Source organism: Eschscholzia californica, unplaced genomic scaffold (assembly GCF_041429995.1).
Source record: "Eschscholzia californica isolate CP2 unplaced genomic scaffold, dmEscCali1.0.p SCAF_2, whole genome shotgun sequence".
In the NCBI taxonomy this organism is placed as follows: Eukaryota; Viridiplantae; Streptophyta; class Magnoliopsida; order Ranunculales; family Papaveraceae; genus Eschscholzia; species Eschscholzia californica.
Window position 1 is genome coordinate 9,138,209 of NW_028238309.1, and position 24,515 is coordinate 9,162,723.

At 36.2% G+C, this 24,515-nt stretch overlaps 3 protein-coding genes across 10 annotated transcripts; 1 reads left to right on the forward strand and 2 right to left on the reverse strand.

Annotated features, from left to right (window-relative positions):
- The first annotated feature begins 380 nt into the window (after positions 1-380).
- LOC147555994 (truncated FRIGIDA-like protein 1) lies at positions 381-3,990 on the forward strand. The gene is made up of 3 exons (XM_086663712.1): positions 381-1,512; positions 2,932-3,107; positions 3,208-3,990. Exons 1-3 carry the CDS (start codon positions 711-713, stop codon positions 3,763-3,765), a joined length of 1,536 nt encoding a protein of 511 aa, XP_086519838.1. The 5' UTR covers positions 381-710; the 3' UTR covers positions 3,766-3,990.
- A 566-nt stretch (positions 3,991-4,556) lies between these two features.
- On the reverse strand, positions 4,557-7,628 carry LOC147555995 (putative yippee-like protein Os10g0369500). Its single transcript, XM_086663713.1, has 4 exons — positions 7,394-7,628; positions 7,056-7,220; positions 5,801-5,909; positions 4,557-5,144 (listed from the first exon to the last, which is right to left on the reverse strand). The coding sequence occupies exons 2-4, from the start codon at positions 7,196-7,198 to the stop codon at positions 5,061-5,063; spliced, it is 336 nt and encodes a 111-aa protein (XP_086519839.1). The 5' UTR covers positions 7,199-7,220; positions 7,394-7,628; the 3' UTR covers positions 4,557-5,060.
- Positions 7,629-12,992: 5,364 nt separating this feature from the next.
- LOC147555996 (scarecrow-like protein 21) lies at positions 12,993-17,611 on the reverse strand. Of its 8 annotated transcripts, none has more exons than XM_086663716.1 (5): positions 17,105-17,182; positions 16,577-16,650; positions 16,204-16,344; positions 13,557-15,495; positions 12,993-13,284 (listed from the first exon to the last, which is right to left on the reverse strand). In XM_086663716.1, exon 4 carries the CDS (start codon positions 15,337-15,339, stop codon positions 13,603-13,605), a length of 1,737 nt encoding a protein of 578 aa, XP_086519842.1. In that variant the 5' UTR covers positions 15,340-15,495; positions 16,204-16,344; positions 16,577-16,650; positions 17,105-17,182; the 3' UTR covers positions 12,993-13,284; positions 13,557-13,602. The 8 variants fall into 8 exon arrangements, with proteins under 8 accessions (XP_086519842.1, XP_086519845.1, XP_086519841.1 ...); XM_086663719.1 differs by having other exon boundaries at positions 12,993-13,280; positions 17,105-17,179; XM_086663715.1 differs by lacking the exon at positions 16,204-16,344 and having other exon boundaries at positions 12,993-13,280; positions 17,105-17,611.
- Positions 17,612-24,515: the final 6,904 nt, after the last annotated feature.

Here is a 24,515-nt window from a genome sequence, read left to right on the forward strand (position 1 = left end):
ACTGGTAGCTCAGTTGGTGCATCTACTCTGCAATGCAGAGGTCGCAGGTTTGATCTCGTGGAAGTGAAAATTCGGAAATATTGAACTTGGGGTATAAATAAAGTAGTTTCTGTAAGTTTTAGGTCATTTAATTTCGTTAGGCAAGGGCAGTAGTAATTCGGCAGTTATCGTGTTTATCACATCGTATCGATGTATCAATGCCTTTGTAGTTTATATTAAAAAAAAAAAAAAAAACTCAAAAGAAAAATATAAAGTTAATTTGCGAAAGGACCACAAACAATTTAAGGCGATAGGTTATGCTCAGGGGCTACTATTTGTTTGAGTTAGATTTATTGACTAACAAAAATCATATAAGTTTTACAAGTGTTGTTAAGTTTAACGTGCGACCCATTGATGATCATTAAAACAAAGTCATGTTTCTCTTTCAAAGCCTATCTTTCTCCTCTTAACAAAAAAAAAAAAAAAAAAAAAAAAGCCTATCTTTCTCCCTCTCTATTAAATATCTTTTCCAATTTTCATTATAATAATTTCTTTTCGAACTTCACTCTAATAAATCTTTATAGGATTTGGATACAGATATGACAATACCCTAGCCCTGACGAGGCAATTGCCGTTTCTAGTTATCACATCAATTTACCGTGCCCCAAACATACCCTAGCGGCCCCTACCTAGGGTTTGAACTTTGAAGTTGCTCTTTTGTGTTCTTGAAGATGAATTCAACGAAATCAATCTCATTAGAACCAAATTCACCAATGGATTCAATTTCTTCTGCTCTGAAAGCCACCGAATCGAAAAAGGAAAACCTTCACAAAGCATTTCAAAATCTCAAATCTCACTCATCTTTTCTATCCTCTTTCAACCTTAATTGGGAAGACATTGAGAATCACTTCAATTCAACCCAGAAATCAATTGAAGAACGTTTCAAGGAACTTCTAGAGAGAGAAAATCAATCAAACAAACAACCATTGATCAAATCCGGATCGAAACCTAATGAGGTAGTAGTAGTAGAATCGAAAACTTTTAACGATTTGAAATCACTGTGTATTAAAATGGATGGAATTCATTTCCTTTCATACGTTATGGATCATCGTAAACAATATCCATCAATTCGTGATGAAATTCCAATTGCTTTTAAATTTGCTATTGATCCAGCTAAGTTGATTTTAGATTCAATGAAAGTTTTTTACCCTAAAGAACCTAAAGATGTTAGAGGTGGTGAAGTTGGAGCTAGTAGAAGAACTTGTAATATGTTATTAGAAATTCTTATTTCTACTTGTCCAAAAATTAGTCCTTTAGTGAGAGAAGAAGCTAAAGGAATGGCTTTTGAATGGAAATCAAAACTTAGTAGTGGAAGTTCATTAGAAAGCTTTGCTTTTCTACAACTTTTAGCTACTTATAGTTTGGCTTCCGAATTCGATGTTAATGAACTTCTTGATCTACTTGTTTCTGTTGTTCGACGAAAACAAGCATTTGATTGGTTTAAGTTGCTAGGTTTGATGGACAAAATTCCTGGTAAGTCTTTACAACTTCTCTACTTTATTTGGATTAAGGTTATGTGATTATCATATGTTTATGAATTGTGCTTATGTCTTGCTTCATTTCGTTATTGATGCAAATCTCCGGATTTAGAATTGAGGGTAATTGGTAATAGATCAATTATAACTTATAAGATAGCGTATCTACAAAGACTTTTGAATTAATAATATTTTGCAGTAATAGAAAAATGATATCCGATAGGTAACGAGGAATTTAAAATAATATATCGGCACTTTCTTTCGAAGCAATTGATGACGTGGTGTGTGGAAGACCCATATCTTGTCATGGTAGCCATGGTTGCACGCCAATTGGTTTATACGTTATATCAGTTAATATGTAAATGGGTTGTTGCTATATATGTTGGTAGGATCCAATTCTGGACTCCGAGTGTTTATTTCTTTAATTATCTCAAGTTAAAGCCGTTCGTTATATTTTTCCTTTTTATTTCCTAACCCGTGTTGTCAAATATACGTATTCCTTGGTAGCAACATTGCTTGATGACATGTATATTGAGTTCGATATCTTATAGTTGCTTCTAATGTGGGAAATGCGTTGTATATAGAGTTCAGCTCTATAAGCTCATTTATAATGTGGATCTAACAGACATCTCATCTGACTCCCAGTTATCTATATATTCAGGGAAGAGTGTATCTTTTTTTAGAATATAACTTCCTCCTCAATGGCCAAGATTACATCTTTCATATTTATCTCCAAGGGTTGAGATTACATCTCCCACACTTATCTTTGAAATGTGAGGTGATACCTCCCAATTTTATCTTCAATGGCTAAGATTACACCTCCAAACTCATCTCTAAGGTTGAGATTATAGACCTGTCCATGCCCATCGGGCACGAGTGTCCCACGATTCGGGGTTTGTTGGCCGAGTCGATCCTTGACCGAGCCTTCAAGCCATCCTATATCCAAGTGACTCATTGAGTCGTGACCGAATCCACCCAAGTACGAACAAGTAACTTGGTACATTATTTCACTGATTAAAAAGGAGTTTTTTTACTTTTACTGAAGTCGAGCAGACTGAAGCTCCAGGTATATCTGAACTCATGCTCAAGTCTGCTCGTCACTATTATTACGTTTGGATCGATCGTTGTAACATTGTACACAAAAAATGGTCACTTGATGACGTGCAAGTATGCACAAGATGTAAAAAAAACAAACATCTCAAATTTTACCTTACTCTATAAAATGCAATGATTAATGTTCTTCGACCCATCTCTTTTTGGGAATTATAATTAACCAATCACTCGGAGAACTCCACTTCACTTACTGAACTGATTTGGTTAATCACTACACCTGATAGGTGAAATATAACTAAAAGATCAGATGCTCTGTGCTTGGCAGTAGTTCAGGGTGTACTAACTTCTTGTTTACTTATTTCAGACTTTATTGGAAAGCTCACTAGTCAGAACAAGCATCTTGACGCAGTTAAATTCATATATGAATTCAAACTTGTAGACAAGTATCCTCCGGTACCCCTCCTAAAAGCACACTTGCAGGAAACAAAGAAGATTGTTGATGAAATCCTGCGAAAAGGAAATAACTCACTCCAAGCACAGGTACGAAGTTTAGCTTAATTCTAATTTTTTCCCTTTCTCCATTTTGAGTTTAACAACATTTGTTGCCTGGTTCTATATTAACATGTTAACCTTGCCACAGAATGATGCGAATGCCAAGGAAATTGGTTCTCTAAAAGTAGTAATCAAGTGCATCGAAGATTACAAACTTGAATCTCAGTATCCACAGGAGAGTCTTCTTAAACGCATTGAACAATTAGAGAGAGAAAAGAAAAACAGAAAACGTGCGGCAGAAGCAGTGATCACCTCTAGGTCAGATCAACATCAACAGCAGAACAGAAAGAAGCATGTTAGACCGGCCTTAAACACTAACACAATAACCACTTCTGCTGCTTCCAGCTCACAGAATTATCTGCCGTCCATGGGCAACTTACCGGGCCAAGTAGCTCCATATTTGAGATCATCCACCCACTACGGATTAGCTGGTGCTTTTCCGTCGGCTCCGGAGTACCTAAACCCAGCTGTTGCTCAAACAGGTTTCAGAAGTATCCAAGATTACCCAAATATTGGTGGAAACCCAAACTCATCTAGGTCAGATGTCTATTCCTTTGAAGCACAGATTGCTTCTGGTACTCATGGTAGGCAAAATCCTGGAGGCCTTGGTTTACTCTCATTATACCCTCCACCTTTTTACCAGTAGGCATCTTGATTTTTTAACTTTCTTGTGACATCATACTTTATGATGACGATGGTCATGAACCACCATATACTCTTTCAGTCTTGCTCAAAATGTTGAATCTCCTATACCCATACATTGTTCATAAGGTATACTTATGGTACAAGATCACAAATTGCTGACGTCTCAAGTGATTTACCTCCCTTGTCGTTTCATAAGTCGTTTGGTGAATCAGTATTTCTTTTCTCAGCTTTCTGTTTTCATTGCCCGTCGGTCTAGTTTCCGATTGGTAAACCTTACTGAATAAAATTACTGTTAGAAGTCAGTACTTTCTGAACCCTTCGACGACTGAATTACATAAAAGTCTGTGCTATTTCATAGCTCCTTGAACTTCTAATAGTTATCATTTCCCGGCACTTGAATATCCAGGTTCCTTTGTTAATCAGAAAAGTTCTGGCTGATGTGTATATCGAAGTAGATTCAAGTTTGAGTGACTTGCCAAGAGTCCTCTCTAAATTTGAATAGCCCGGAGTGTAATTTGTTTTGGTTAGGTATACAATAGTTATTTTGTTTTGGTTAGGTATACAATAGTTATTTTAGATTAGGGTTTCCGACGTGTTAGGGACATGAGTGAGACAACATAACATACATTATTTGCATTGCCTCTTCTTTCTCTCTTTCCTAGTTAACAGCAAAGAATCCTCTTCACCGTCCTATCTATAGTGATGGAGTCATCTCGACTAGCTTCTCCCTCGCTTTCTTTCCTTTAGGTCAGCCCTTATGCAATGGGTGTTCGATCAGATATCAACTCAAAATTGAAAAAAAAACACTAGTTTCTATTTGAGATAGGTTCGTTCATCCTGAAGAACCATACCTTATAAACAAACACAAGTGCAGACACAACAAGAAAAATAGAAAACAAAAGAAACATAAGCGATCGACCACGTCCAAAAAGGGCGTGGCCTTGTCATTACAGCTGAGAATTACATCCTACAATCTGCCCTGAATGATGTTAATGGTAGTTCTTAAACAACCTTTTACCAAATAAAAATCAAATGTAGTTCAATCGGTGAAGATGTAGAGGTAGCTTGACTCCGTGACAGGAAAGGCCCGACTGAATGGACCCTAAGCAGGCTTTTACAGCTTCCCGCAGATCAATGATATGACGATACCAAAAGAAATCCCCCAATCAATGGTATAAGGATGACTATACGAAGAAATATAACAGTTTTATCTACATGAAATGTGTTTGGTGTCAACTAGATTGATACAATATAGGCTATGACTTGGCAAATGGTGGGAAGGTACTTCTGTTAGAATCACCAACCCTCTTTAATTATCCTCTGTTTCTCAAGAATGTATTTTCCTTCTTTGAACTTCTGGCTCTCTTCATAAGCCTTCTCCTGGTATGTTTAAACAAAGACGGCATACAATTAGATGGCAAAATACAAATGGCAATAACTAATCAATCATTGATGTTCACAAAGTGAAGATTGTCGAGACAACAGTTCAAAAGGAAGGTTAACGACTATAATGTATTGAATATTGCATAGGAAATGTTAATCTTGATATGACAACTCCAAACTTCTTTATATGAAATATTCATTTAGTGATGCAAGTTGCATCATATATGCATGATACACCACAGCTGGCCTGAAAGAACCTAGGTTTAACCTCCTAACATGGGGATGAAAGAAATGATATATCACGATTAAGGGCCACTAAATCCGCCGAGAATCGCAAAAAAAAGAAAAGAACTGTCGCGACCATTTCACTAAAAATGATAGATAATAGAAGTGAGATAACGTGATCTGATGATTCGGTGAACCAATATATAGGTTACCACATTTCAAACCTCAAAACACGAAAAATATAGGTTAAACGTTTTATGAAAGTTTCATGTAATAAAGACTATGGGGGTCTGGTTCAAGACTTCAATCCATCGTATTTATGAACAATAATGGTACTAGCAATAACTCGTTTTCCCCAGCTTCTATAATATGAGGTAGTTCTTGATAAAATATTTCATGCATATAAGAAAACAAAGAACGTAACTTACATATCTCCAACCCAATATTTGTTGGCAAGAGCTGCAATAAACATCGTTAACTATATGCAATCCACTCATTAGTTCTCGATCTTCATCAGGCCCAAGGGAAACGTTCACCCTAAAATATAACCAGAAGAACAAAAAATTGTGATAAATTACTTATTTATAATCAAACAAATAATATAGTTCATCCACTTAAGACGTTGTCACTTGACCACAAAGTCGGATTTTCTTACGAGTTATAAGAAGGAAAATGTACGACAATGGAACAACATAACTTGTTTAATATCTCTTAGAGATGGAACTAAAGGGCCAATATGAGACTATAGAACCCGAAGCATATTTGTATTCTTTGTACAACCTTATGTTATTTATTCCTACCTAGCATTAACATAAAATAACCATTATAGGCCTCAAAACAAATGGAGTCCTATTGATCGAACATCTTATTAACTTCGTTTGCTATTAACAACAGTTGCTTAAATATGTACAATTTACTGAAGTTTGCAACAAGTATGTCAAATGGGCATGACTACCATATCAATAGATGCAATTGCCACTTCACGAAGTTCAATTGTGTCGCCCCTCACCTTAGCACCGATATTTCCCCCGCTTTAGACACCTTAGGCCCAAGCCCACAGGTACAGGGTTTTGTTCTTGGCGAAGGCTCCACGAGCCTACCCAAAAGGCCTCGACACTTGCTAAACTTGACCGTACACCTATAGCCTAGACTTCCGACACTCTCGCGAGCTATGTGTGACTATCATAATCCCCCACCCTCAAGAGCCGTCCTCGGCTCTGATACCACTTGTGACGCCACAAACCTTAGTTGTTATCGATATTGTCCAAGCCCACAGGTACGGAGTTTTGTTCTTTGCGAGGCCTTTCGGGTGGAGCCCATGCCAAGAATCAAACGATTGAACTACAACATAGTGTTATCGTATATGAAAGCATGGAAGACGAATGTGTTCTTCCCAATCCATGAAATCAAAATTACTTCAGAAATATAAGATGATCCTAAGCAGAGCTTAATTTAATGAATCACCCAAAATTGAAGTCAGAAACCCTAATATCAGATCAAGCCTAAGAAGAACTACAAACTAAATATAATGATCTATCTAATATAAATACGAAGATGATGAACAAAATGCAGCACACAAGGAAAACAAAAATCCCATGAGAAAACAATGTTTCAAATTTTAAGTTAGTCATGAAAAGGGTAAGGAGAAAATTTGATAAGAAAACAAAAATAGAGGAAACTTACACATTTTTGAAAAGATAAGCTCTTCCATAACGACCATGAAAATCCTTTGAAAGGATATCATCATGAGAAGCTGAATCAACTTTGCAACATCTACATTTGAAGATCTTGGGACCAGGTAAGGTTTCTATGAAAAGCCGCCCCATCAATCACACCAAGACAAGAACCCTAAAAAAATTACCCTTCTAACTTACAAATTGAATCAATAAAAATGAAGATCTTTCAGAAGAAAAAAAGAATTACCCTAGTTTCTGAGCAAAGAGAAGATGAGAGAATTAAACCTAATTTTAACTGTAATTCGTACAAATAAAATAAAAATGTAAAAGAGAAAACAAACCAACCCTTGCAGAAATGGGAATGTGGGAAGGGTTGATCTTCAGGAAAAGAAACAATTGATCTGGAATTTCACCTGCCTGTTTAATTATAAATGAGGGAGAGGGGAGAAGAAGACAGTTCTTTCATGGCACCAATTCATGCTCTCTAAAGAGAATTTACATGTGGGATTTATTTCCTTTCTTGTCATGAAAAAAAGGTCTTCCAGTCCTCCTTTTTTACTCTTTGGCTTCCCTCACTCATAGCGCCTTTGGGCTTGAACAACGCGGACTCAGACTAAGAGCATCTCCAATGCAACACTCAATCTTAGAAACTCCGAGTATCACTTAAGATTTTTAGAGTTTTTTCTTAAAAACCATCTCCAATGCAACACTCTATTTGCATCTCTAAGATGACGTGTCGAGCGTCAAATAGAGATATCTCAAGAAGACACTCTATTTCTAGAGTGTCCTCTTGAGATATCTCTAATTGTCCATCTCATCAATATTTTATTTTCAACCAATAGAAATCGAGTCTTCTATATTTTCTAAAATAGCTAATTATTTATTTACAAAAATAACTATGACACGTAAGTAAATAAGATAAGTTTAGAGTTTTGCATTGGAGACACAAAAAATTGAGGATCTCTATTAATGCCACCTAAGAGTGAGAATCTCAATTGGAACTTGACACATAGGATGAATAGAGATTTTTTTGAGTTTTGCATTGGAGATGCTCTAAGAGCACCTCCAATGCAACACTCAATCTTAGAAACTCTGAGTGCCACCTAGGATTTTTAGAGTTTTTTCTTAAAATTCCTCTCCAATGCAACACTCTATTTGCATCTCTAAGATGACGTGTCGAGGGTGGAATAGAGATATCTCATCCTCTTGAGATATCTCTAATTGTCTAACTCATCAATATTTGATTTTCAACTAATAGAAATCGAGTCTTCTATATTTTCTAAAATAACTAATTATTTATTGACAAAAATAACTATGCCACATAAGTAAATAAGATAAGCTTAGAGTTATGCATTGGAGATAAAAAAAAATTGAGGATCTCTATTAAGGACTTAGGAGTGAGAATCTCAATTGGAACTTGGCACATAGGATGAATAGAGTTTTTTATGAGTTTTGCATTGGAGATGCTCTAAGTCTGAATCTCCTCATATTGTCGGTGGGGCTACAGGTGCCCCTCCTTTTTTACTCTTCGGCTTCCATCACTCATAGTGCCTCCAGGGTTTGGGGTAGTCCGAAGACATTCAGACGACCCTCTCGTGTTGGGTTTGAACAACGCGGACTCAGACAAGTCCGGACATCCTCACGCTGCTGGTGGTTTTGGACTGCTCAGTCTGAGACTCGCAGACCAAGATAAGAATGTGTTAAGAGAAAAAGGACGAGGCTCCTTTAGAAGCCCAAAATCTTATAAGACCCTTCCATAAATCCTGGATTGGTTGTTTCGTTTTGTTCTTCTCTAGTTACCAACTCTTAAATGAGAGAAAATGTGAGAAGAACATTGTTAAAGATGACAAAATCAAGTAAACCGAAAGCACTCAGGGTTGAAAGACCTTCACAAAGAAAGAAGTAATTTCTCATTTAAACCTAAATCAAGATGGTAAGTTTTTTTTTATCAACATGCTTGAATTTTTGTTAAATAGTTGTAAGCATCTCGGATTTTGGGGAAAGTTTTCAGTTAAATTTATACGGCTTTGGAACCCTAGAGACAGAGCAACTTGTTGCTCTAAACGAGCAGGACATGTTGCCTTTTTTGCTGTTAAAATAGAGACCTAATATTAATAAATAAGTGTATGATGGTTATACATGATAAATAGCTGGAGGAATATAAGACTATGTAATATTACACTCGTGTTTCCTTGCCAATTTACCTAGAGTATCCACCTAAATGTTATTGTTGCGCCCTATGTGATCAAACTTGATGATGTGAAAAGATTGAGATAATGCCTTGATCGTCTGCATATGAGGAAGTACTTGCCTGTAGGAGTGTATATTTAGTATCCGAACCGACCAAACCAATCCGATCCAAATAGATTTGGGTGGTTTGGGGACCGACCCAATGGTTGTCCGAATTGGTTCAAATACGTAAGGTAAAAAATCGAGAGGTTTGGTTCGGTTCATGGATTTGTTTGACGGATAACCGAAAAAACTGGACCATATATACCAATTATTATTATCTTTTATATATTATATATGTAGGAATATATTATTTTCATGATGGATGGTGGAGATTCAATTGTTTATCGTTTTTTAATCTTCCTCGAATGTAGATAAACTATGTTGAATTAATAACGTACATGTAGACTTAATGGTTTGTGAGATAATACTAATTGTTAACTCGTTCGAAGTATAAATGTAGCACGAAAATTTAAATTTTGTTTTTGGCAAAATTTTAACATTTGGTTAGGTTATCCAACCGAACCAATCCGTTCATGCATAGTTTGGTTTCGTAACCGAACCAAACATGAACAGATTGGTTCGGATTGAGATTTACAATAACCCGGACCCGTTGGATCGGATTTATGAATGGGTTACAAAACTCGGTTATCCAACCGATGTTTACCCCTAGTTACATGTTTGTTTAATTTGATGTCGTTGGAGGTACCTAATAATTCTTTGGTTATCGCTTTCAACTTTGACATACTTGTAGTTGTGTGCTTTTGCCCATTGAATTGCTGATATTATTGCATTGTTTGTGTTTCGTGGAAATACCTCGAAAATGTGGCCTATCAGAAGAAAAGTTGACATGATATTTGGGGGGGGGGGGGGGGGGGGGGGACTTTCCTACATTGAGATTTTTTTTCTTCCATTTTCAAGAGTTAGTTGGGAAAATAAGATAGTGGGATGAGATAGACAGGTTAGAACTTAGATTTCCTTTTGTTATATGTTTGATGTTGGTTTCAATATTGAGAGATGTAGACTCTTCTTGATTGTTGGGATTTGTCTTCTCGATCTGCCACGCCACTCACGTATCTAATTATTTCCGTGTAGTTGAAACACAAAATATGTGAAGTGGCTGACTTGAAGAAACAAAACGAAATTAGTTTTTCATTTGATAACTCAACGGAACTCAATTTGATAAAAAAAAAAAGTTCAGATGGTGGCTAGAAAATCAAACTAGCTCGGTTGGAGTGGTCGGTTCGACTAGGAAAGACTTCAGCTCGAGACGGTGCACGACTTAGCTACAGAGGCTCTAGCTCTTAGTCAAGATAATAAATGGCTCGGGTCACGTAAATTGTGGATCAAGCAAAAAGTAGGATTGGACTTAATCGAAGATCCTGTTGACGTTAAAACAACTCGGGCGGAAACCGAGCTCTACTAACAGAGAATTCACCTTAAATAGAGCGACTCGCATGAATTTCGTTGATTTGGCGGGTTGGATCGAGGTGGGGCTCGAGTAGCTGAAGGCTCGAGTTGCCGCTGGCTTCAAATTATCTTATTATTTATTTCGGCCGCGCCTTTGGGGAATAAAGAAAAATCTGTGGGTCTCTCACATTATATCTCTCTCTACCTCTTTCGCTCTCATTGACTATCTCTTTGTCGTTCTCACTCTAGACCTCTGTCTCTTTCATTGTAGATCACTCTCATCTTTCTCGATGTAGACATGTCTCTCTGTAGATTAATTATTCTTTCTCTCGCAGTCTTTATCTCTCTTTCTCGCAATCTCTATCTTTCCCTCTCTCCCTTGCAATCCGTATAGATCTCTTTGTGGAGATCACAAAGTTCGTGCCCACAAAATCATCAAAGGGTTTCGCTAAAAACCCTCCTTGAGGTATGGTTTTGGTGAAGGGAACACTTCCCTTCGCCGGAACAGTGTGTGTGAGAGAGATAGAGAGGGAGAAAGAGAAACAATGAGAGATCGATCAAGACACAATGAGAGATTGAGAGAGAAGAAGAGACCGAGAAAAAGAGGATAACAGTGAGTGAGATAGGAGAAGAGAGGAGAGAAAAGAAAGCGAGAAGAGGTGGCAACGGTGGTCAGAATGGTGGTGGTGGGAAGTTGTAGTGGTGAAGGGGATAGAGATTATGAAGATTAGGGAGCAATGTTTGATCAAGTTAATTTTTGTGCTAAAAAATAATATGTCTCCGAGAATGTATAAAAAAATATGGATTCCTTATTTTTTATTCCCCAAAGCAGCGACCTTTATTTTTGCCTGCATGGTTACAATCTTGTTGGAATAAATTTCTTCTTCAGGATTTCTTATCTCTTTCGGAATGAAGTTTATGAAATTTCTTCATTGCTTTTTGGTCATAATTTCTGCGGCTTATGAGAAAAACTAATTTTTTTTTTAGAGAAAAAAAAGTTTCATTTCATTAATGATGGAATAACCAAACATCCTACATAGCTTTGATTACATCATGTAGATACAAAATCAAAAGTACATCATGATGATTGAGGTAGCTCTTTCCTGACATAAGCTATATATTTATTTATTTTTTAATTGATAAGCGTGTGTCTCGAACCCTTGACCTTTAAGTTGGAAGACTTAACTCTAACCCTTGACATAAGCTATATATTAGGACCTTTAAAGTCATAACAATGCCCTCGTAGCCACTACGAGACTCTTAAAGGCCGTGATAAGACCGAACACGGCCTATCCATTATTTATACCATAAATGTATAGATGTTTTACATAAGGATAATATAAACAATCCTCAAGAATCGAATCCGTGACTCTTGGATTTCAGAGTGCTAAGCATCTAACTAAGCAATGATTGGAGATATAGAGAGCTGCGAGTTTGTCAGACTGAAGTTGTTGAGCAAAGATAAATTATTCTTTTCTTTCCTTTCGTCTTCTCGATGTCTTTTGTGACGCCAAATCATTAGATTGAAGCAACATTGTGAACAAGTCAAACCACCTATAATGTTTTTGTCGAATCAAACCTCATTGGAGCGATCTCGTGATACTAATAGAGTGTTCTTCAGTCGAATCGTTGAATTCGTCATCTCTTCAGACATATAACATATGTTAGTTCCACTTTGTTAAGGTGAAGGAGATGCTTTGACATATAACATATGTTAGTTCCACTTTGTTAAGGTGAAGTAGAATATCAAAGCGTCCCCTTCACCCCGCAACACACAACAATGACACCGAAATTCATTATTCATAGCTCCATAAGAAAAACACCAAAAAAAACGTTGTAATTCTAAACCAGAAAAATTCGTAAGTGATCAAGAACAAGTAGGAGCTTATATCGATCATCAAAACGCAATAAGAATGATGACCTTTTGCCACTGTAGTGCCTAAGATTGATGATGAATTCATGAATTTTCGCGATGTGAATCCATCATATCTAGTGTTGATTACTATTTATTTGGGTCTCATGTCATTTGCTTGATTCATAGATTATTTAATCACAACTACTTTGAAGGATCTTCATCTTTTAGATCTTGGGGATCTAGTCTTCTAGGTTAATACCATCAATTCCTAACTTTGTAAAGATCCATTTTATTTTATACTTCAAAAAGCAGACCCCAATTCAACATCATGCAGCTAAAAAACAGCTCTTTTTATGCCTTTTGCTGATTCTTCCTTTATTGAGGGCCCTTCCCTGCACTTTCTTCCATTTGGAAGTTGAAATGAATAATGAAAGGTAAAAAGAAAAAGAATTCTATAAAGTGTAACATTTTACTTCTTAAAACTCTATACTAGTTCTTTACAATATACAAGTCTCTCTCTCTCTCTCTCTAGAACATTTACCCCTAATTACCTACATAATTATACATGCTTGTGCTATATAACAAAGCAATAAAACACAACTTCTTAGTAAAGTTAATTGTTTATCTATCTCTTTCGCTGATTCTCACTTCGCTGATTCTTACTGCAGAGTTGCATAGTATCCCCGACCGAAGATGTAATCCTGTTTCCCTAGTCTTGCAATTGAAGCTTCGAGTGCGCTGCCTACCAAGAAAGAGAGGTAAAAATTATATTGTTAATAATTTCTTCTCATTCAAATATAGCTAACTTGTCCAAGTCTTATCGACACAAAAATTGTCAAAAAAGACGAAGATCCTTCGACATGTTTCATTCCTACATTGATGTTTACACCAATTCAAATAGGACCTTAATGTACGAAGAAAGAGCTAGCTACTGTGGGTTTCGTATATAAAGTTTGTGTAACTTATCGACAAGTTGAAGTACTGGAAATGAAAATCTACATAAAATTCTTTTACCTCTCTTTGATGCCGTTGGACCGTGTACAAATAGTATTGTTGATTGTTATCTCCAAGCACAAGAAGCAACTAAGTTCCTTTCTTTCCAACCAAGATAAAGAGCACCATCTCTTTCTTCAAGTTTATACTTCTCGCAATAGTTCTCCAATAGAGTCTTGATAGTAGAGTTTACCACCAAACTTAAAGGATATGGAGTAAATCCAGCCATTATAAACCGCGATTTCCACTTCCCAAGGAGCTCGTGTCGCTCCACTCTCTCAATCCCCTCACAAGCAATAATGTTGACAACGTCTCGGGCTAAGCAATGTTGTTCAACATTTATCCGTTCCTTATGATCTCTGGCTAGGGTCACATCTATCGATTCGAACATAGCTGTATAATAACTCATTGTTTCAAGAAACCTCTGAAAAAACGATGCAGTATTTGTGTTAGATTCTTGTTCTACTAGGGTGACCACTTTCGGGTTCAAGCTTTTAATCAATCTCAATAAACGATCTCTGTGGTTTTGAGTGCTAACACTCTCATCTGGCATGTGGTGAAGCACGTAAGCGAAATTCACAACAATCGCATCCCCAGTACGAATACCCAGGTCACTGTGTTGGATATTGACAGCCGTCACATCTGCCGCATGGAATTCGAAAGGGATCTTACAAGATTGTGCTAGTCTTGATAACCTCTGACCCACAATCTGAAGTCCTCCACCTCGTGCGTAAGCTGAATTAGTATCATCAATACCTGTAATACGGATATATGGGGCTCCACCAGGTCGAGCTGCCAGAGCCTGCATAAGAGTGATCCATTGGCTGCCCTGAGCAATCTGAAAATCGATGATGTGAATCCGATTTTCATCTTTGACAGCCTCTGCAATTGCTCCATTAGCTGACATATATCCAAATTTGAAGTATGGGCAAACTTCATAGAGGATATGCATGTAAGATAGAAGTTCATCACTAGCCGGTTCTTTGCATCTTAGAGCTTTATATATGCAACTTCCTGTAGATGCAAGTCTAGCAACAAGCCCTTCTAACATATAAGCTCCCAATCGTTGAACCGGCTCGCCAGATACTGACACCATACTCCTTAACTCGCCTATCAATTGGTTCGCCATTAACAGATCATTATCTGACACTGCTTTTGCACATAAAATGAGAACCTCTTTCAAGTCTCTTCTTGGGAGCAATTCCATAATCTGATCCCAATTTTCAGCCATCAATGAAGATTGATTAAACCCATCACGGAAAGTGCTATCAGAACTGTCCACGATATCTGAATCAGGACCCAACATTGCTGCTTCTAATTCCCTTAATTTGCTCCACATATCATTCTGGTTGTCAGTTATGGAGGATAAACTTATCGGAGATCCATATGTGTCACAAGGAGACTGTGAATGAAACGATTCTGGAGGATATGTCTGTGATTCTTGCTGCGACATGGGGCTATCGTTGGATGAAAAGTTCGAGCTAGATGGGGTATTATAAACAGAAAAACCACCAGTTCCTGAGGATGACTCTAAGGTGCAAAACTGTTCATTAGAAGTCTGAGATGAATCATGCTTATCCTTGCTGCTGCTGCTGCGACGTTCATCTAGAATGTTCTGAGGTAAGTACTGGGAATCCAACTCTTGAACATTTTGATAATATATACTGTGCAACCCAGCTGAATTTCGGTGTTTATTAGAAGATTGCATGGCAGAATAACCCACTAACTGACTTGAATCAATAACAGGAAATCCAGAGTAAGATCGGTAGTCTTTTCTAGAAAAAACACTATCAGAGGAACTCATTTATTGAAACGTAACTAGTTACAAACTCCTGTTGGTATTCGTGGTGCATCATATAAAGGGGTAGCTATGTACTTATAAACTACCTAGATGAATTGCTTTGACAGTCATAGCTCTCATCTTGTCCCGTATTAGTGTAACAAGGTATAACACTCAGATCTGCAAATACCCAAGTGATACACAAGTAAGAGCAGAGAAACTGAAATGGAGAAAAATGGCAGAGAGACAAACATGCACTTAAAAGATAGACGTATGCTTATACGCCCACAAGAATGAAAATTCAGGCCTCATCCATCCATCACCGACCCGATCCATTGTTGTAACTATCGGAGTCACATTGTCCCCATAATGCGACTGGATGATCCTAATGAGCTAATAAATTAAAATTATTACTTTCATCTTACCGATCTTGAGAATGTTCGAATCAGAACTCAGAAGATAAATACAATTGCGTAAGGAGGACAAGCAGATCAAGTGGTAGTCCACATTTTCAGTTCCTGTTGTCTAAAGTTTAACGTGATAGCTATTATCTTTTGTTCAGAGATTGTCATTACTTTTCATGGAATGTGAGGGACCTAAGTAGTTCAATTGTAAGTTCAATTCCTACCCATTATGTGACATGTTGCAAAGACAACGTAACTCATTCTTAATTCGAACGAAGTAATTGTATTATTTGTATATATTCTACCAAAAACAACAATCAAGGTAGTAATATCGAGCCATTTTCTACTCAAAAGAAAAGCACCTCATAAACTAAAGAATTTCATAGTTCGGAAAACTTCAATAGAATATGTAAAAATCTCTAAGATCACGAATATTATTGAGAATATGCTATAGTGAACAATAGATCAGAAAGATAGGCGAAACCGTTTCCCCTCCCTCATAATGCAGAGAAGGTGTGAAATGACAGTTGATGGAAAATTGATAGTCGAACTCTCGTCATACTGAAATCTATGCTGAAGAGAAAGAGAAAATTCTCCAAGAATTAACGCATCCGGGACAAAATCTCTGAACAAATGAAACCCATGTAGCGAGAAGAATACCCCAGGAGAAAGTCAGGTCTCATAGACTCAGGATATCTATAAGTAAAAAGTGCAACTAAAACTTACATGCAAAGATAACTAAAACCCTATATTTTTACAAACAGTTAACAAGTGATAAGACATCAAAACTGTTCTAAAGTAACTACTTCAAACCCTAATATTCAGCTTAAATCATGAATTTATTACCAAAATCTTACCAGTAAGAAAATGGGAGGAATAGAAATAGGAGTTCTATTTGAAGATAAGCTCCAAAATTAAAATCATTTACTACCTGCCCAAACAGATATAATTCATTAATCACATAAGAAAAGAAAGCAAGAAAATAAAACAAAGTAGAGATCAACACAAAGAACCCTAATTTGAACCAGAAAATGCTAACTCAAGACAAAATTGAGTACCCCAACCCAATTTTTATGATAATTACAAGCAGAGGTGTCCTTGTCAGATGCAAAGGACTTCATATTTCACAAATCTCTCACCAACCCACTTTACAAATCATTAGATTCTTTTTATAATTAAGAAGAAAACCCTAGCACAATTCACCAAATCTAAGAAAAATAATAACAATTAACCCTCCAAAAATTTGTCTTTTCCAGCTCAAACAAAACCCAGATATGAGACCTAAAGTTTCAAGAACCAAACAGAGAATCTTAACTAAACCCTATCAGAAGTCTCTAAGAAGAAAGAATTTGAAGAAGAATATATGTTCAATTTGGATGTCATACCTTCAGAAAGATTGTTCTGGTTTCAGAGAGAAAGAAAAGATGAGTTCTGGAAATATGTTTGTTTAGTTGTCAAATTGTGAGAGAGAATCATTCTGGAAATATATTGTATTAATTTCAAATTGGGCCTCAATTTGTGACCAACTGAAAATATAGCCTTCATATTTGACCAATGATCCAATTTGGCCCCCAAAACTATGATTCCGTTTCTTAAAATTAACAATCAATATTTTCTCTCATTTGTATTATTCGTCTCAAAATATTTCTCTCCTTGTCCTTTCACTTTCTTATTCGTCGAAAATGATTGTCCCGTTGACAATTGTTGGTGACCTTCAACAATTTTTTTTCTCTATTTCTGTTTGCTCTTACCATCATCATCGTCGTCATTACCGTCTCCTATTTTTCCTGCCCATCTTAAGATCTATTTCAGGTCAAAGTTTCAACGGAGCTTATGTTGAAATTCAATTTGAATCTTAGAGAGAGATTGAAAAGATAGGTATCTTTGTATATGAAGCTTATGGAGAGTAAGGAAACTTCATATATGAAACTTATAGAGAGAAACGTTAGATATGAAGCTTAGAGAGGCAGGTGGAGAGATGATTATCATAATGATGATTATGATGGTGGTAGTGAGAGGAAGAGGAAGAGAGAGATTGAAAGGTAATTCTCGAAGGTTGCCGACAATGGCGAACCAACAGTTGCCGAACGACATCCCATTCTTGCAAATTGGATGGGAGGAAAAGCTCTAAAATGAAAGTTAAACTAGAAAGAGTGACCAAATTGATTGTTAAGTTTGACTAAAAGAATCATGTCTTAGGACCAAATTAAAATGATGGACAAACATGAGACCAAGTTTTCGAGTTGGTCACATAATTAGAGGCTGAATGGAAATAAACCCAAATAAATTTAATAGTAACAAATAACCAATAATAATCCTCTTTATTAATAGATGAGACACAAATTATCCCTGGTGTTCCCTAGAACTACTTTTAGGCCCCTCAGGTTATATTCTTGTAGCATCAAAGTTAGGCTTCGTGGCAAAGTAATTATCCTCATTATCCACACCATAACCAAAGGTTAATGGGTTTGTTTAAAGAAATATTGAGATCTGTGCGGTAGTAAAAGTAAATGAACTTAGATTGTTAACACAATATAACGAATTCACGGCTTAGCATATATATTTAGGTTCTATTGTAAATTGATTAACAAAGGCTAGACTTATTTTTTTTTTTTAAATTAGATTTTAAGTTGGTAACTTGGCAAGAAGTAGTGTGTTTGTTTGTTTGTAGTAGACTGATTGCATGTGATGTACTATTGAATTTCATTTATACATTGTAATTCCCTTATCCAATAGTTTACTTGTCTTACACTTCAGATCTTATGTATATGTTTGTTTTGTGGATGTATATAAGTTTTTGTTGAATACAATAATACATTAAATGTCAAACTTATTTGACCCAATTTGAATAACAATGTAGTGTCAATGATGTGGTATTATTTTTTGGAATAAAAAATCAATGCAACTTTATAAAATATATTAATAGAGTGAAATGAGGCTAATTTGATGATGAGAGAAGGTGTGCGTTCTCAATGTCGTGAATCGATCATGTGACATGGAACATATGTAATGTTAAGTCTCTAATGTTAGTTTTCATCAAATTAGGACTCCGATGTCAGGCCGGTAATCATATTAAAAAGATTCGGCAACTAGCAGATCGTTTCTCCAACATCATCTTCACTCGTATCTCTAGAAAGTACAACCAGCAAGCGGATCTTCTAGCTAAATGGGAAAGGACTCATAATCAGAAGCGAATATGGAACTCCCCCATCTTTTTTCTTGTACTAATTTGTAATGTTATGGTTTCAACAAAAAAAAAATTAGGACTCCGATGGTTTATGTTGTAATTGTGTATCGTGATTTAGGGTTTCCATCTTTTTTACTTATCTGTTCATTGTAAAATTCTATAAATGCGAGTGTTAATAAATCAAACGGTTCATCTTGAGGTTTATTTTTGCCCCCACCTTATCATTTTATTCTAATAGTTGGAGTTTGTAATTTTTGTCAAAGTATTACCGTTGAAAAAATAAAAAGTAAACCGAGAATACCAACCTAATATCAAATCAGGTAGGTTTTTTCTGGAATACGGATTAAAGGGGTTATAATACCAACATAATTCAAATTAGGGTTAAAGTATAATTTAGAAGCTTATCATATAAAAGTCATGGTTAATTTGGTAACAAAAAAGATTAGATTAAAATAGTGTGTAAATCTTAATTGTTTCCCTAGATAGATATAAATGAGTAGGATTTTGAGTAGGATTTTGTAGACCTACCAATTTAGACCCACTCAAATCCATATCACATAATTATTGGAAAATTAGAGTCATCTAATTAATTGTGTATATTAAACAAATCTTACTTTTTTTTGGTTGAAACAAACAAATCTTACTTGGGTCTAAATTATTGTTGGTTTACCTAATTGTTGTTTATTTGTTTATGTTCACCAATTTAGACCCCGGGTTACAATGAACTTTTACCTAAGACATCCATTGACAATATTCTACTTGGTACTATTTGATACACCTAAAACATGCATTGATGATATTCTACGTTGTAGTATCTGGATATCTGATACCCGACATACAACTATCAGATTTATTGATAATATTGAATTCGAAATCTGAAGATGTGCATTTCCATAAAATGTTAATTATTAATGGAAAAATAGTCAGATCGATGTCTTATCGTTCAATGCAGTAATGTCTTAATTTAAGATTTTGACCCATTTCCACTTCGACTAATCAATATGTAACTACTCCTGTATCTTGTATTGAGTGTCTAAACCTTACTACGGATGAATGTGTCAACACGCGAAATATTGAGCATTATAGATGGTGTTGTAAAAACTCTATGTGGTAATAGTTACTCCAAAACAATATCTGTTAGTTGTCACAAACTGGTCCACCATAAATGATATCTGTGCAAAGATACTTGATCTCAATGGTGATAGGAACGGTGTATAAGGGATTCACATGCCGATAACATATAACGAAGACCACATCAACGAAGATAGCTCCGGTGAGTTCGTAAATCATACACCATGGGCTATATATACTTCCAGAAGCATATAACTAAGGATGCCAGAAGTCTTCACAAGTGAAAGGAAAGTTTACACCACATGGAAGTGGCAAAGCGAAAAAACCACATCGAGCTTGTGGATGGTAGTTGGTAAACAATTGGGTGCTTCATAGTTTTATGAATAGGGCATACGATGGGTTTTCGCTAGTGTTGAAACTTTTTTGTGCTTTGAAAACTCATGCAGTGGACAAAACCTCGACACAACAAAGTAGCGGCTAGTGAAACACAATTTCTACAGTTGTCAGAGGCTGAGCCATCACAGTCGTCTAATAACGTAGGTAATCTAGAAAAAATTAGTAAGAGTTAATTTAGTGAATGAATAGATTAAGTGAACCCAACCTAAAAATTCAACTAATAGACATTCAAACATATAGTTTAATGAAGACTTAGAGAAGACTAGATTTAACAACCTTCATTTCTCTTCAACTTGTTGTGATAGGAACCCTAATTAAAAATGTTTGTAATCATCATTTGCTAAGTAAATGACACAGCAGAAAAAGAAAGAATAAAGAAATGTAGTCTCTTTATCTCTAGACCCTTCTAGAAAGAAGCCTACAGACTATCATCTTTAACTTGTTTTTGTTGATTTCATCAAATAAAAAACTTTTTTTTGTTGAGGCCATGTTTGGTGGCAATAAGTATCACATTATATATTTAGTCACTTTTTACATGGAATTATTAGAAACAATTTATTTTTGAAAGAAAATAAGTAAGTTATATTCTATTCATTGAGGAAAGAAATATGTTGATTTGTGGTCGTCCAATTCACCAAATTCATTCAAAATTAATTGGGATTTGATAATGAACAGAGAAGATTTAGACATTATAATTTTTGTTACTAAATCACACTTCTCTTATGTGGGATTATCCTCGCACCTGTTTTTTTGGGATGAATTGGAGTATATGTAACTTTTAAAATTATCATGCATTAGTACATTTTTCTTATTTTAATGGATATTTTGTGTGATCTGATCCTAAACAAGCATGATGATTCAAGTGGCAAAAAGGGTTATTTAGCTCGAGAAACTCAACAGTCAACACCTTCTAGTAATCTAAGAAGTTTTTGATGATGATGATGATGATGATTGGAGGAAGAAATATCAAACATTTTGTATAATTTCATGAAAGGCTGTGTGTGTGGGGGAGCAGGAGGCGAAGTTGTCTAGATTTGTGGATCCATATAGAGGCACCCAATAATTGCTCTTGGGCTCTTGGCTTATTTTCATTCGAGCGTCCCTTGACATAGGTAAATGTTTTTTCTTCCTCATCCCTAAGTTTTCTTCTTCTACTTTTCATTTATTTATTTTTATTTTTATTCTACTTTTTTGTTCGAAATTTTTATTCATAGCTTCTGATTTCTTTTTTTCTTTAGTTTCTTTGTCTCTATATTGTGCCAGGGACAATAAAGACTTTTATTGCGGATTATCCATTTCATCTTAGACGAAAGAGATGTCGGTTCGATGTCGTTGTCGACAAATGATAGATAAAGTGAGAGAGATATGAGTGTGTAGGAGATAATATATGGAGATGTGAGAGAGCAAAGATAAAGTTGAGAGAGAGTAGACAGGTGGTGGCGGTGATGGGAGATGGTGAGGAAGGATAGAGATGTTGGTGGTGACGGAGGTGGTGATGAAGATTAGAGGCGGTGGCATCGAGAGTTGTAGCGCCGATAGAAAAATATCGTGTTTAACAGCTGTCTTGGTCCACTTACGTGGACCAAATCAAGTGATAGTGTGTGTGAATGAGATGACACTCCTTAAAGCTGAATACTTTCCCCACTCTGAAAAACCTGGTCCAGCTAAACCTCATCACTCGTGGAGCTGGAAAACTATCAGGAAGCACTACAATCTCATTGATGATCTGGCCACATGGGAAGTGCACTCTGGTGAAAATATCAACATATGGGACGACAAATGGATCCCTGAAATCAATGGCTCAGTGAAGAACATCAATCAATCCAGTCTAAACAAGGTAACCCAACTTATTACGAACAACAAATGGAACAACGAGGTTCTCAATGCCAACTTTGATATCACGACTCAAAATCTGATCAAAGCTATCCCGGTGAACAGCGAGGGTAAAGATCAACTCCAATGGAAGCTCACCAAATCAGGTAACTTCACTGTTAAATCTATGTACCAACATCTTAGCACTAACAATATCAACCCCACTCCTAACTCGCCTAACTAGAATTTCATCTGGTCTCTTCTTACTATTCCGCGGATAAAAATTTTCATCTGGAAAATCTGTACAAAAGCTCTCCCTGTGAGAGAGAGAATAGGTAAATACATTGACAATAACATCACCTGCCCGAATTGTATGAACACTGAAACAATTGAACATGCACTGTTACACTGTGCAATGGCTAAGAACATTTGATTTAATTTTAATATTATATCTGAAACATTACTTCGATTTCAGATTGGATTTTCTCGTGGCAAGACAATAACCAACTTTGTTACACTAGTGAAAATATTCATTTTGTGAGCATCCTTTAGATCTTATGGAAAGTGAGATGTGACCACTGTTTCCAACATGAGATAAATGATCTTGATAAGATCATCAGAATGATCAAAGCATTCCCAAAAACAAACAAAAAACCTGAACACCTCCTGGAAAATGGCAACCGCCAACAAAACCTTTCATTAAGATTAATGTTGATGCATCTTTTATTGTTGTAACATCTAATTCTAAAATTAGCTTAATTGCACATAATGCAGAATCCAAATTTATAGCAGCTCAAGTGAAAACCTCGAGGGCGAGAAATAGTGAAGAAAGTGAAGCAATGACCATCTTAGATGGACTCGTATGGCGAAAGAACAGAATCACAAGTCAATAATCATAGAAAGTGATAACTTGAATTTAATTAAGCACATCCAGAAGAAAAGGCATTCAATTCACTGGCAATCTTTGATCCACATCCGAAGAATTCGAGAAAAATTAGAAGAGAATTTGAAGTAGTTCATTCAAATACACAAGAAGAGAACTCAACTCGCAGGCAGACAAGCTAGCAAAATGGGCAAGAAAGAAGAGTAGAAGCAAAACGTGGAATAATATCCCTTGTATTTTAGTTGATAAATATTGTAATAACGTTTATTCCAATTAATGTATGGAAAGTTCAAAAAAAAAAAGATGACACTCGATCAAGGTGACAATGTGATTAATTTGTTGAATAAGACAAAGGATGAAGATCACTAAAAGTCCTCGTTTTAGGGATCGTAACGTTTAGCTAGCAGTAGGGGTGGCAATTTGGTCTGAACCAGCGATTTTTTTCCCAAACCCGCCCCTAATGAAACGGGTTTTACCGACCCGTTTATTAAACTGTTCGGGTTTGGTATGAAGTAAAAAAAAACTAATCGGGTTCGAGGCGGGTTTGGTATTAGATAGTAAAACTCCGCCCCGAACCGATTAGTACAATATATATTAAATATATGTTTTATTTAAGGTTATGTTTCTAAAACTTTAATCTTATATTATCAATTTAACTATGTTATGTTTTATATTATTTAAGTAGTTGTAGTGTTTATGATTGATAAACTCAAAGTTTTATAAAATTTTGTTAAGGATTGTTGTGTTACTTCAAACTAAAATAACTTTTGTGAAACAAAACACAAAATATTTTGTTTGAACCCGACCGACTCATGTTATATTAAACGGGGCGGGGCGGGGCGGTAATGGTTTAGCAATTTTTAATTGGGACGGGTATGGTAATTGAATATCTACCCCGACTAATTATTGGGACGGTATTGGTAAAACCCGTTTGCTAACGGGACGGAGTTGGGAAGGGGATGAACCGTCCCAAACCCACCCCGTTGACATCCCTAGCTAGAAGCCAACTACGATATGTGGCTCATTTAGATGAACCGCGGCTGACGATGAACGAATCTTACAACATGTTAGACAAAGAATGTCAACTCGACCAGAAAAATATCTGACTGGAGGGAATGCGATAAATTACAAAGATAAGATCCAACTAACAAGTATCCAAAGAACCCAGCTAGAAGACGAGCCAAGATGACATAAGCCGGGCCAAACGTCCCAGGGCAAGGGATGGTCGGGTGCATGGCCTGGGCCATGCTAAGGGGGACCCCATGTGGCCCGACCAAAGCATGGGCACAACCCAACAAAGCCCTATTAGTAATGGGACTCCGGGCCGGCTACATTTGGGAAATCCCGGATGAGATTAAACTCCCATTTGGAAATTCCAATTCCAGAGGAGCTTTGATAAATTTATTTCTGGTGTTTTTAAAAATCATATTTTAAATAAAATTCTGAC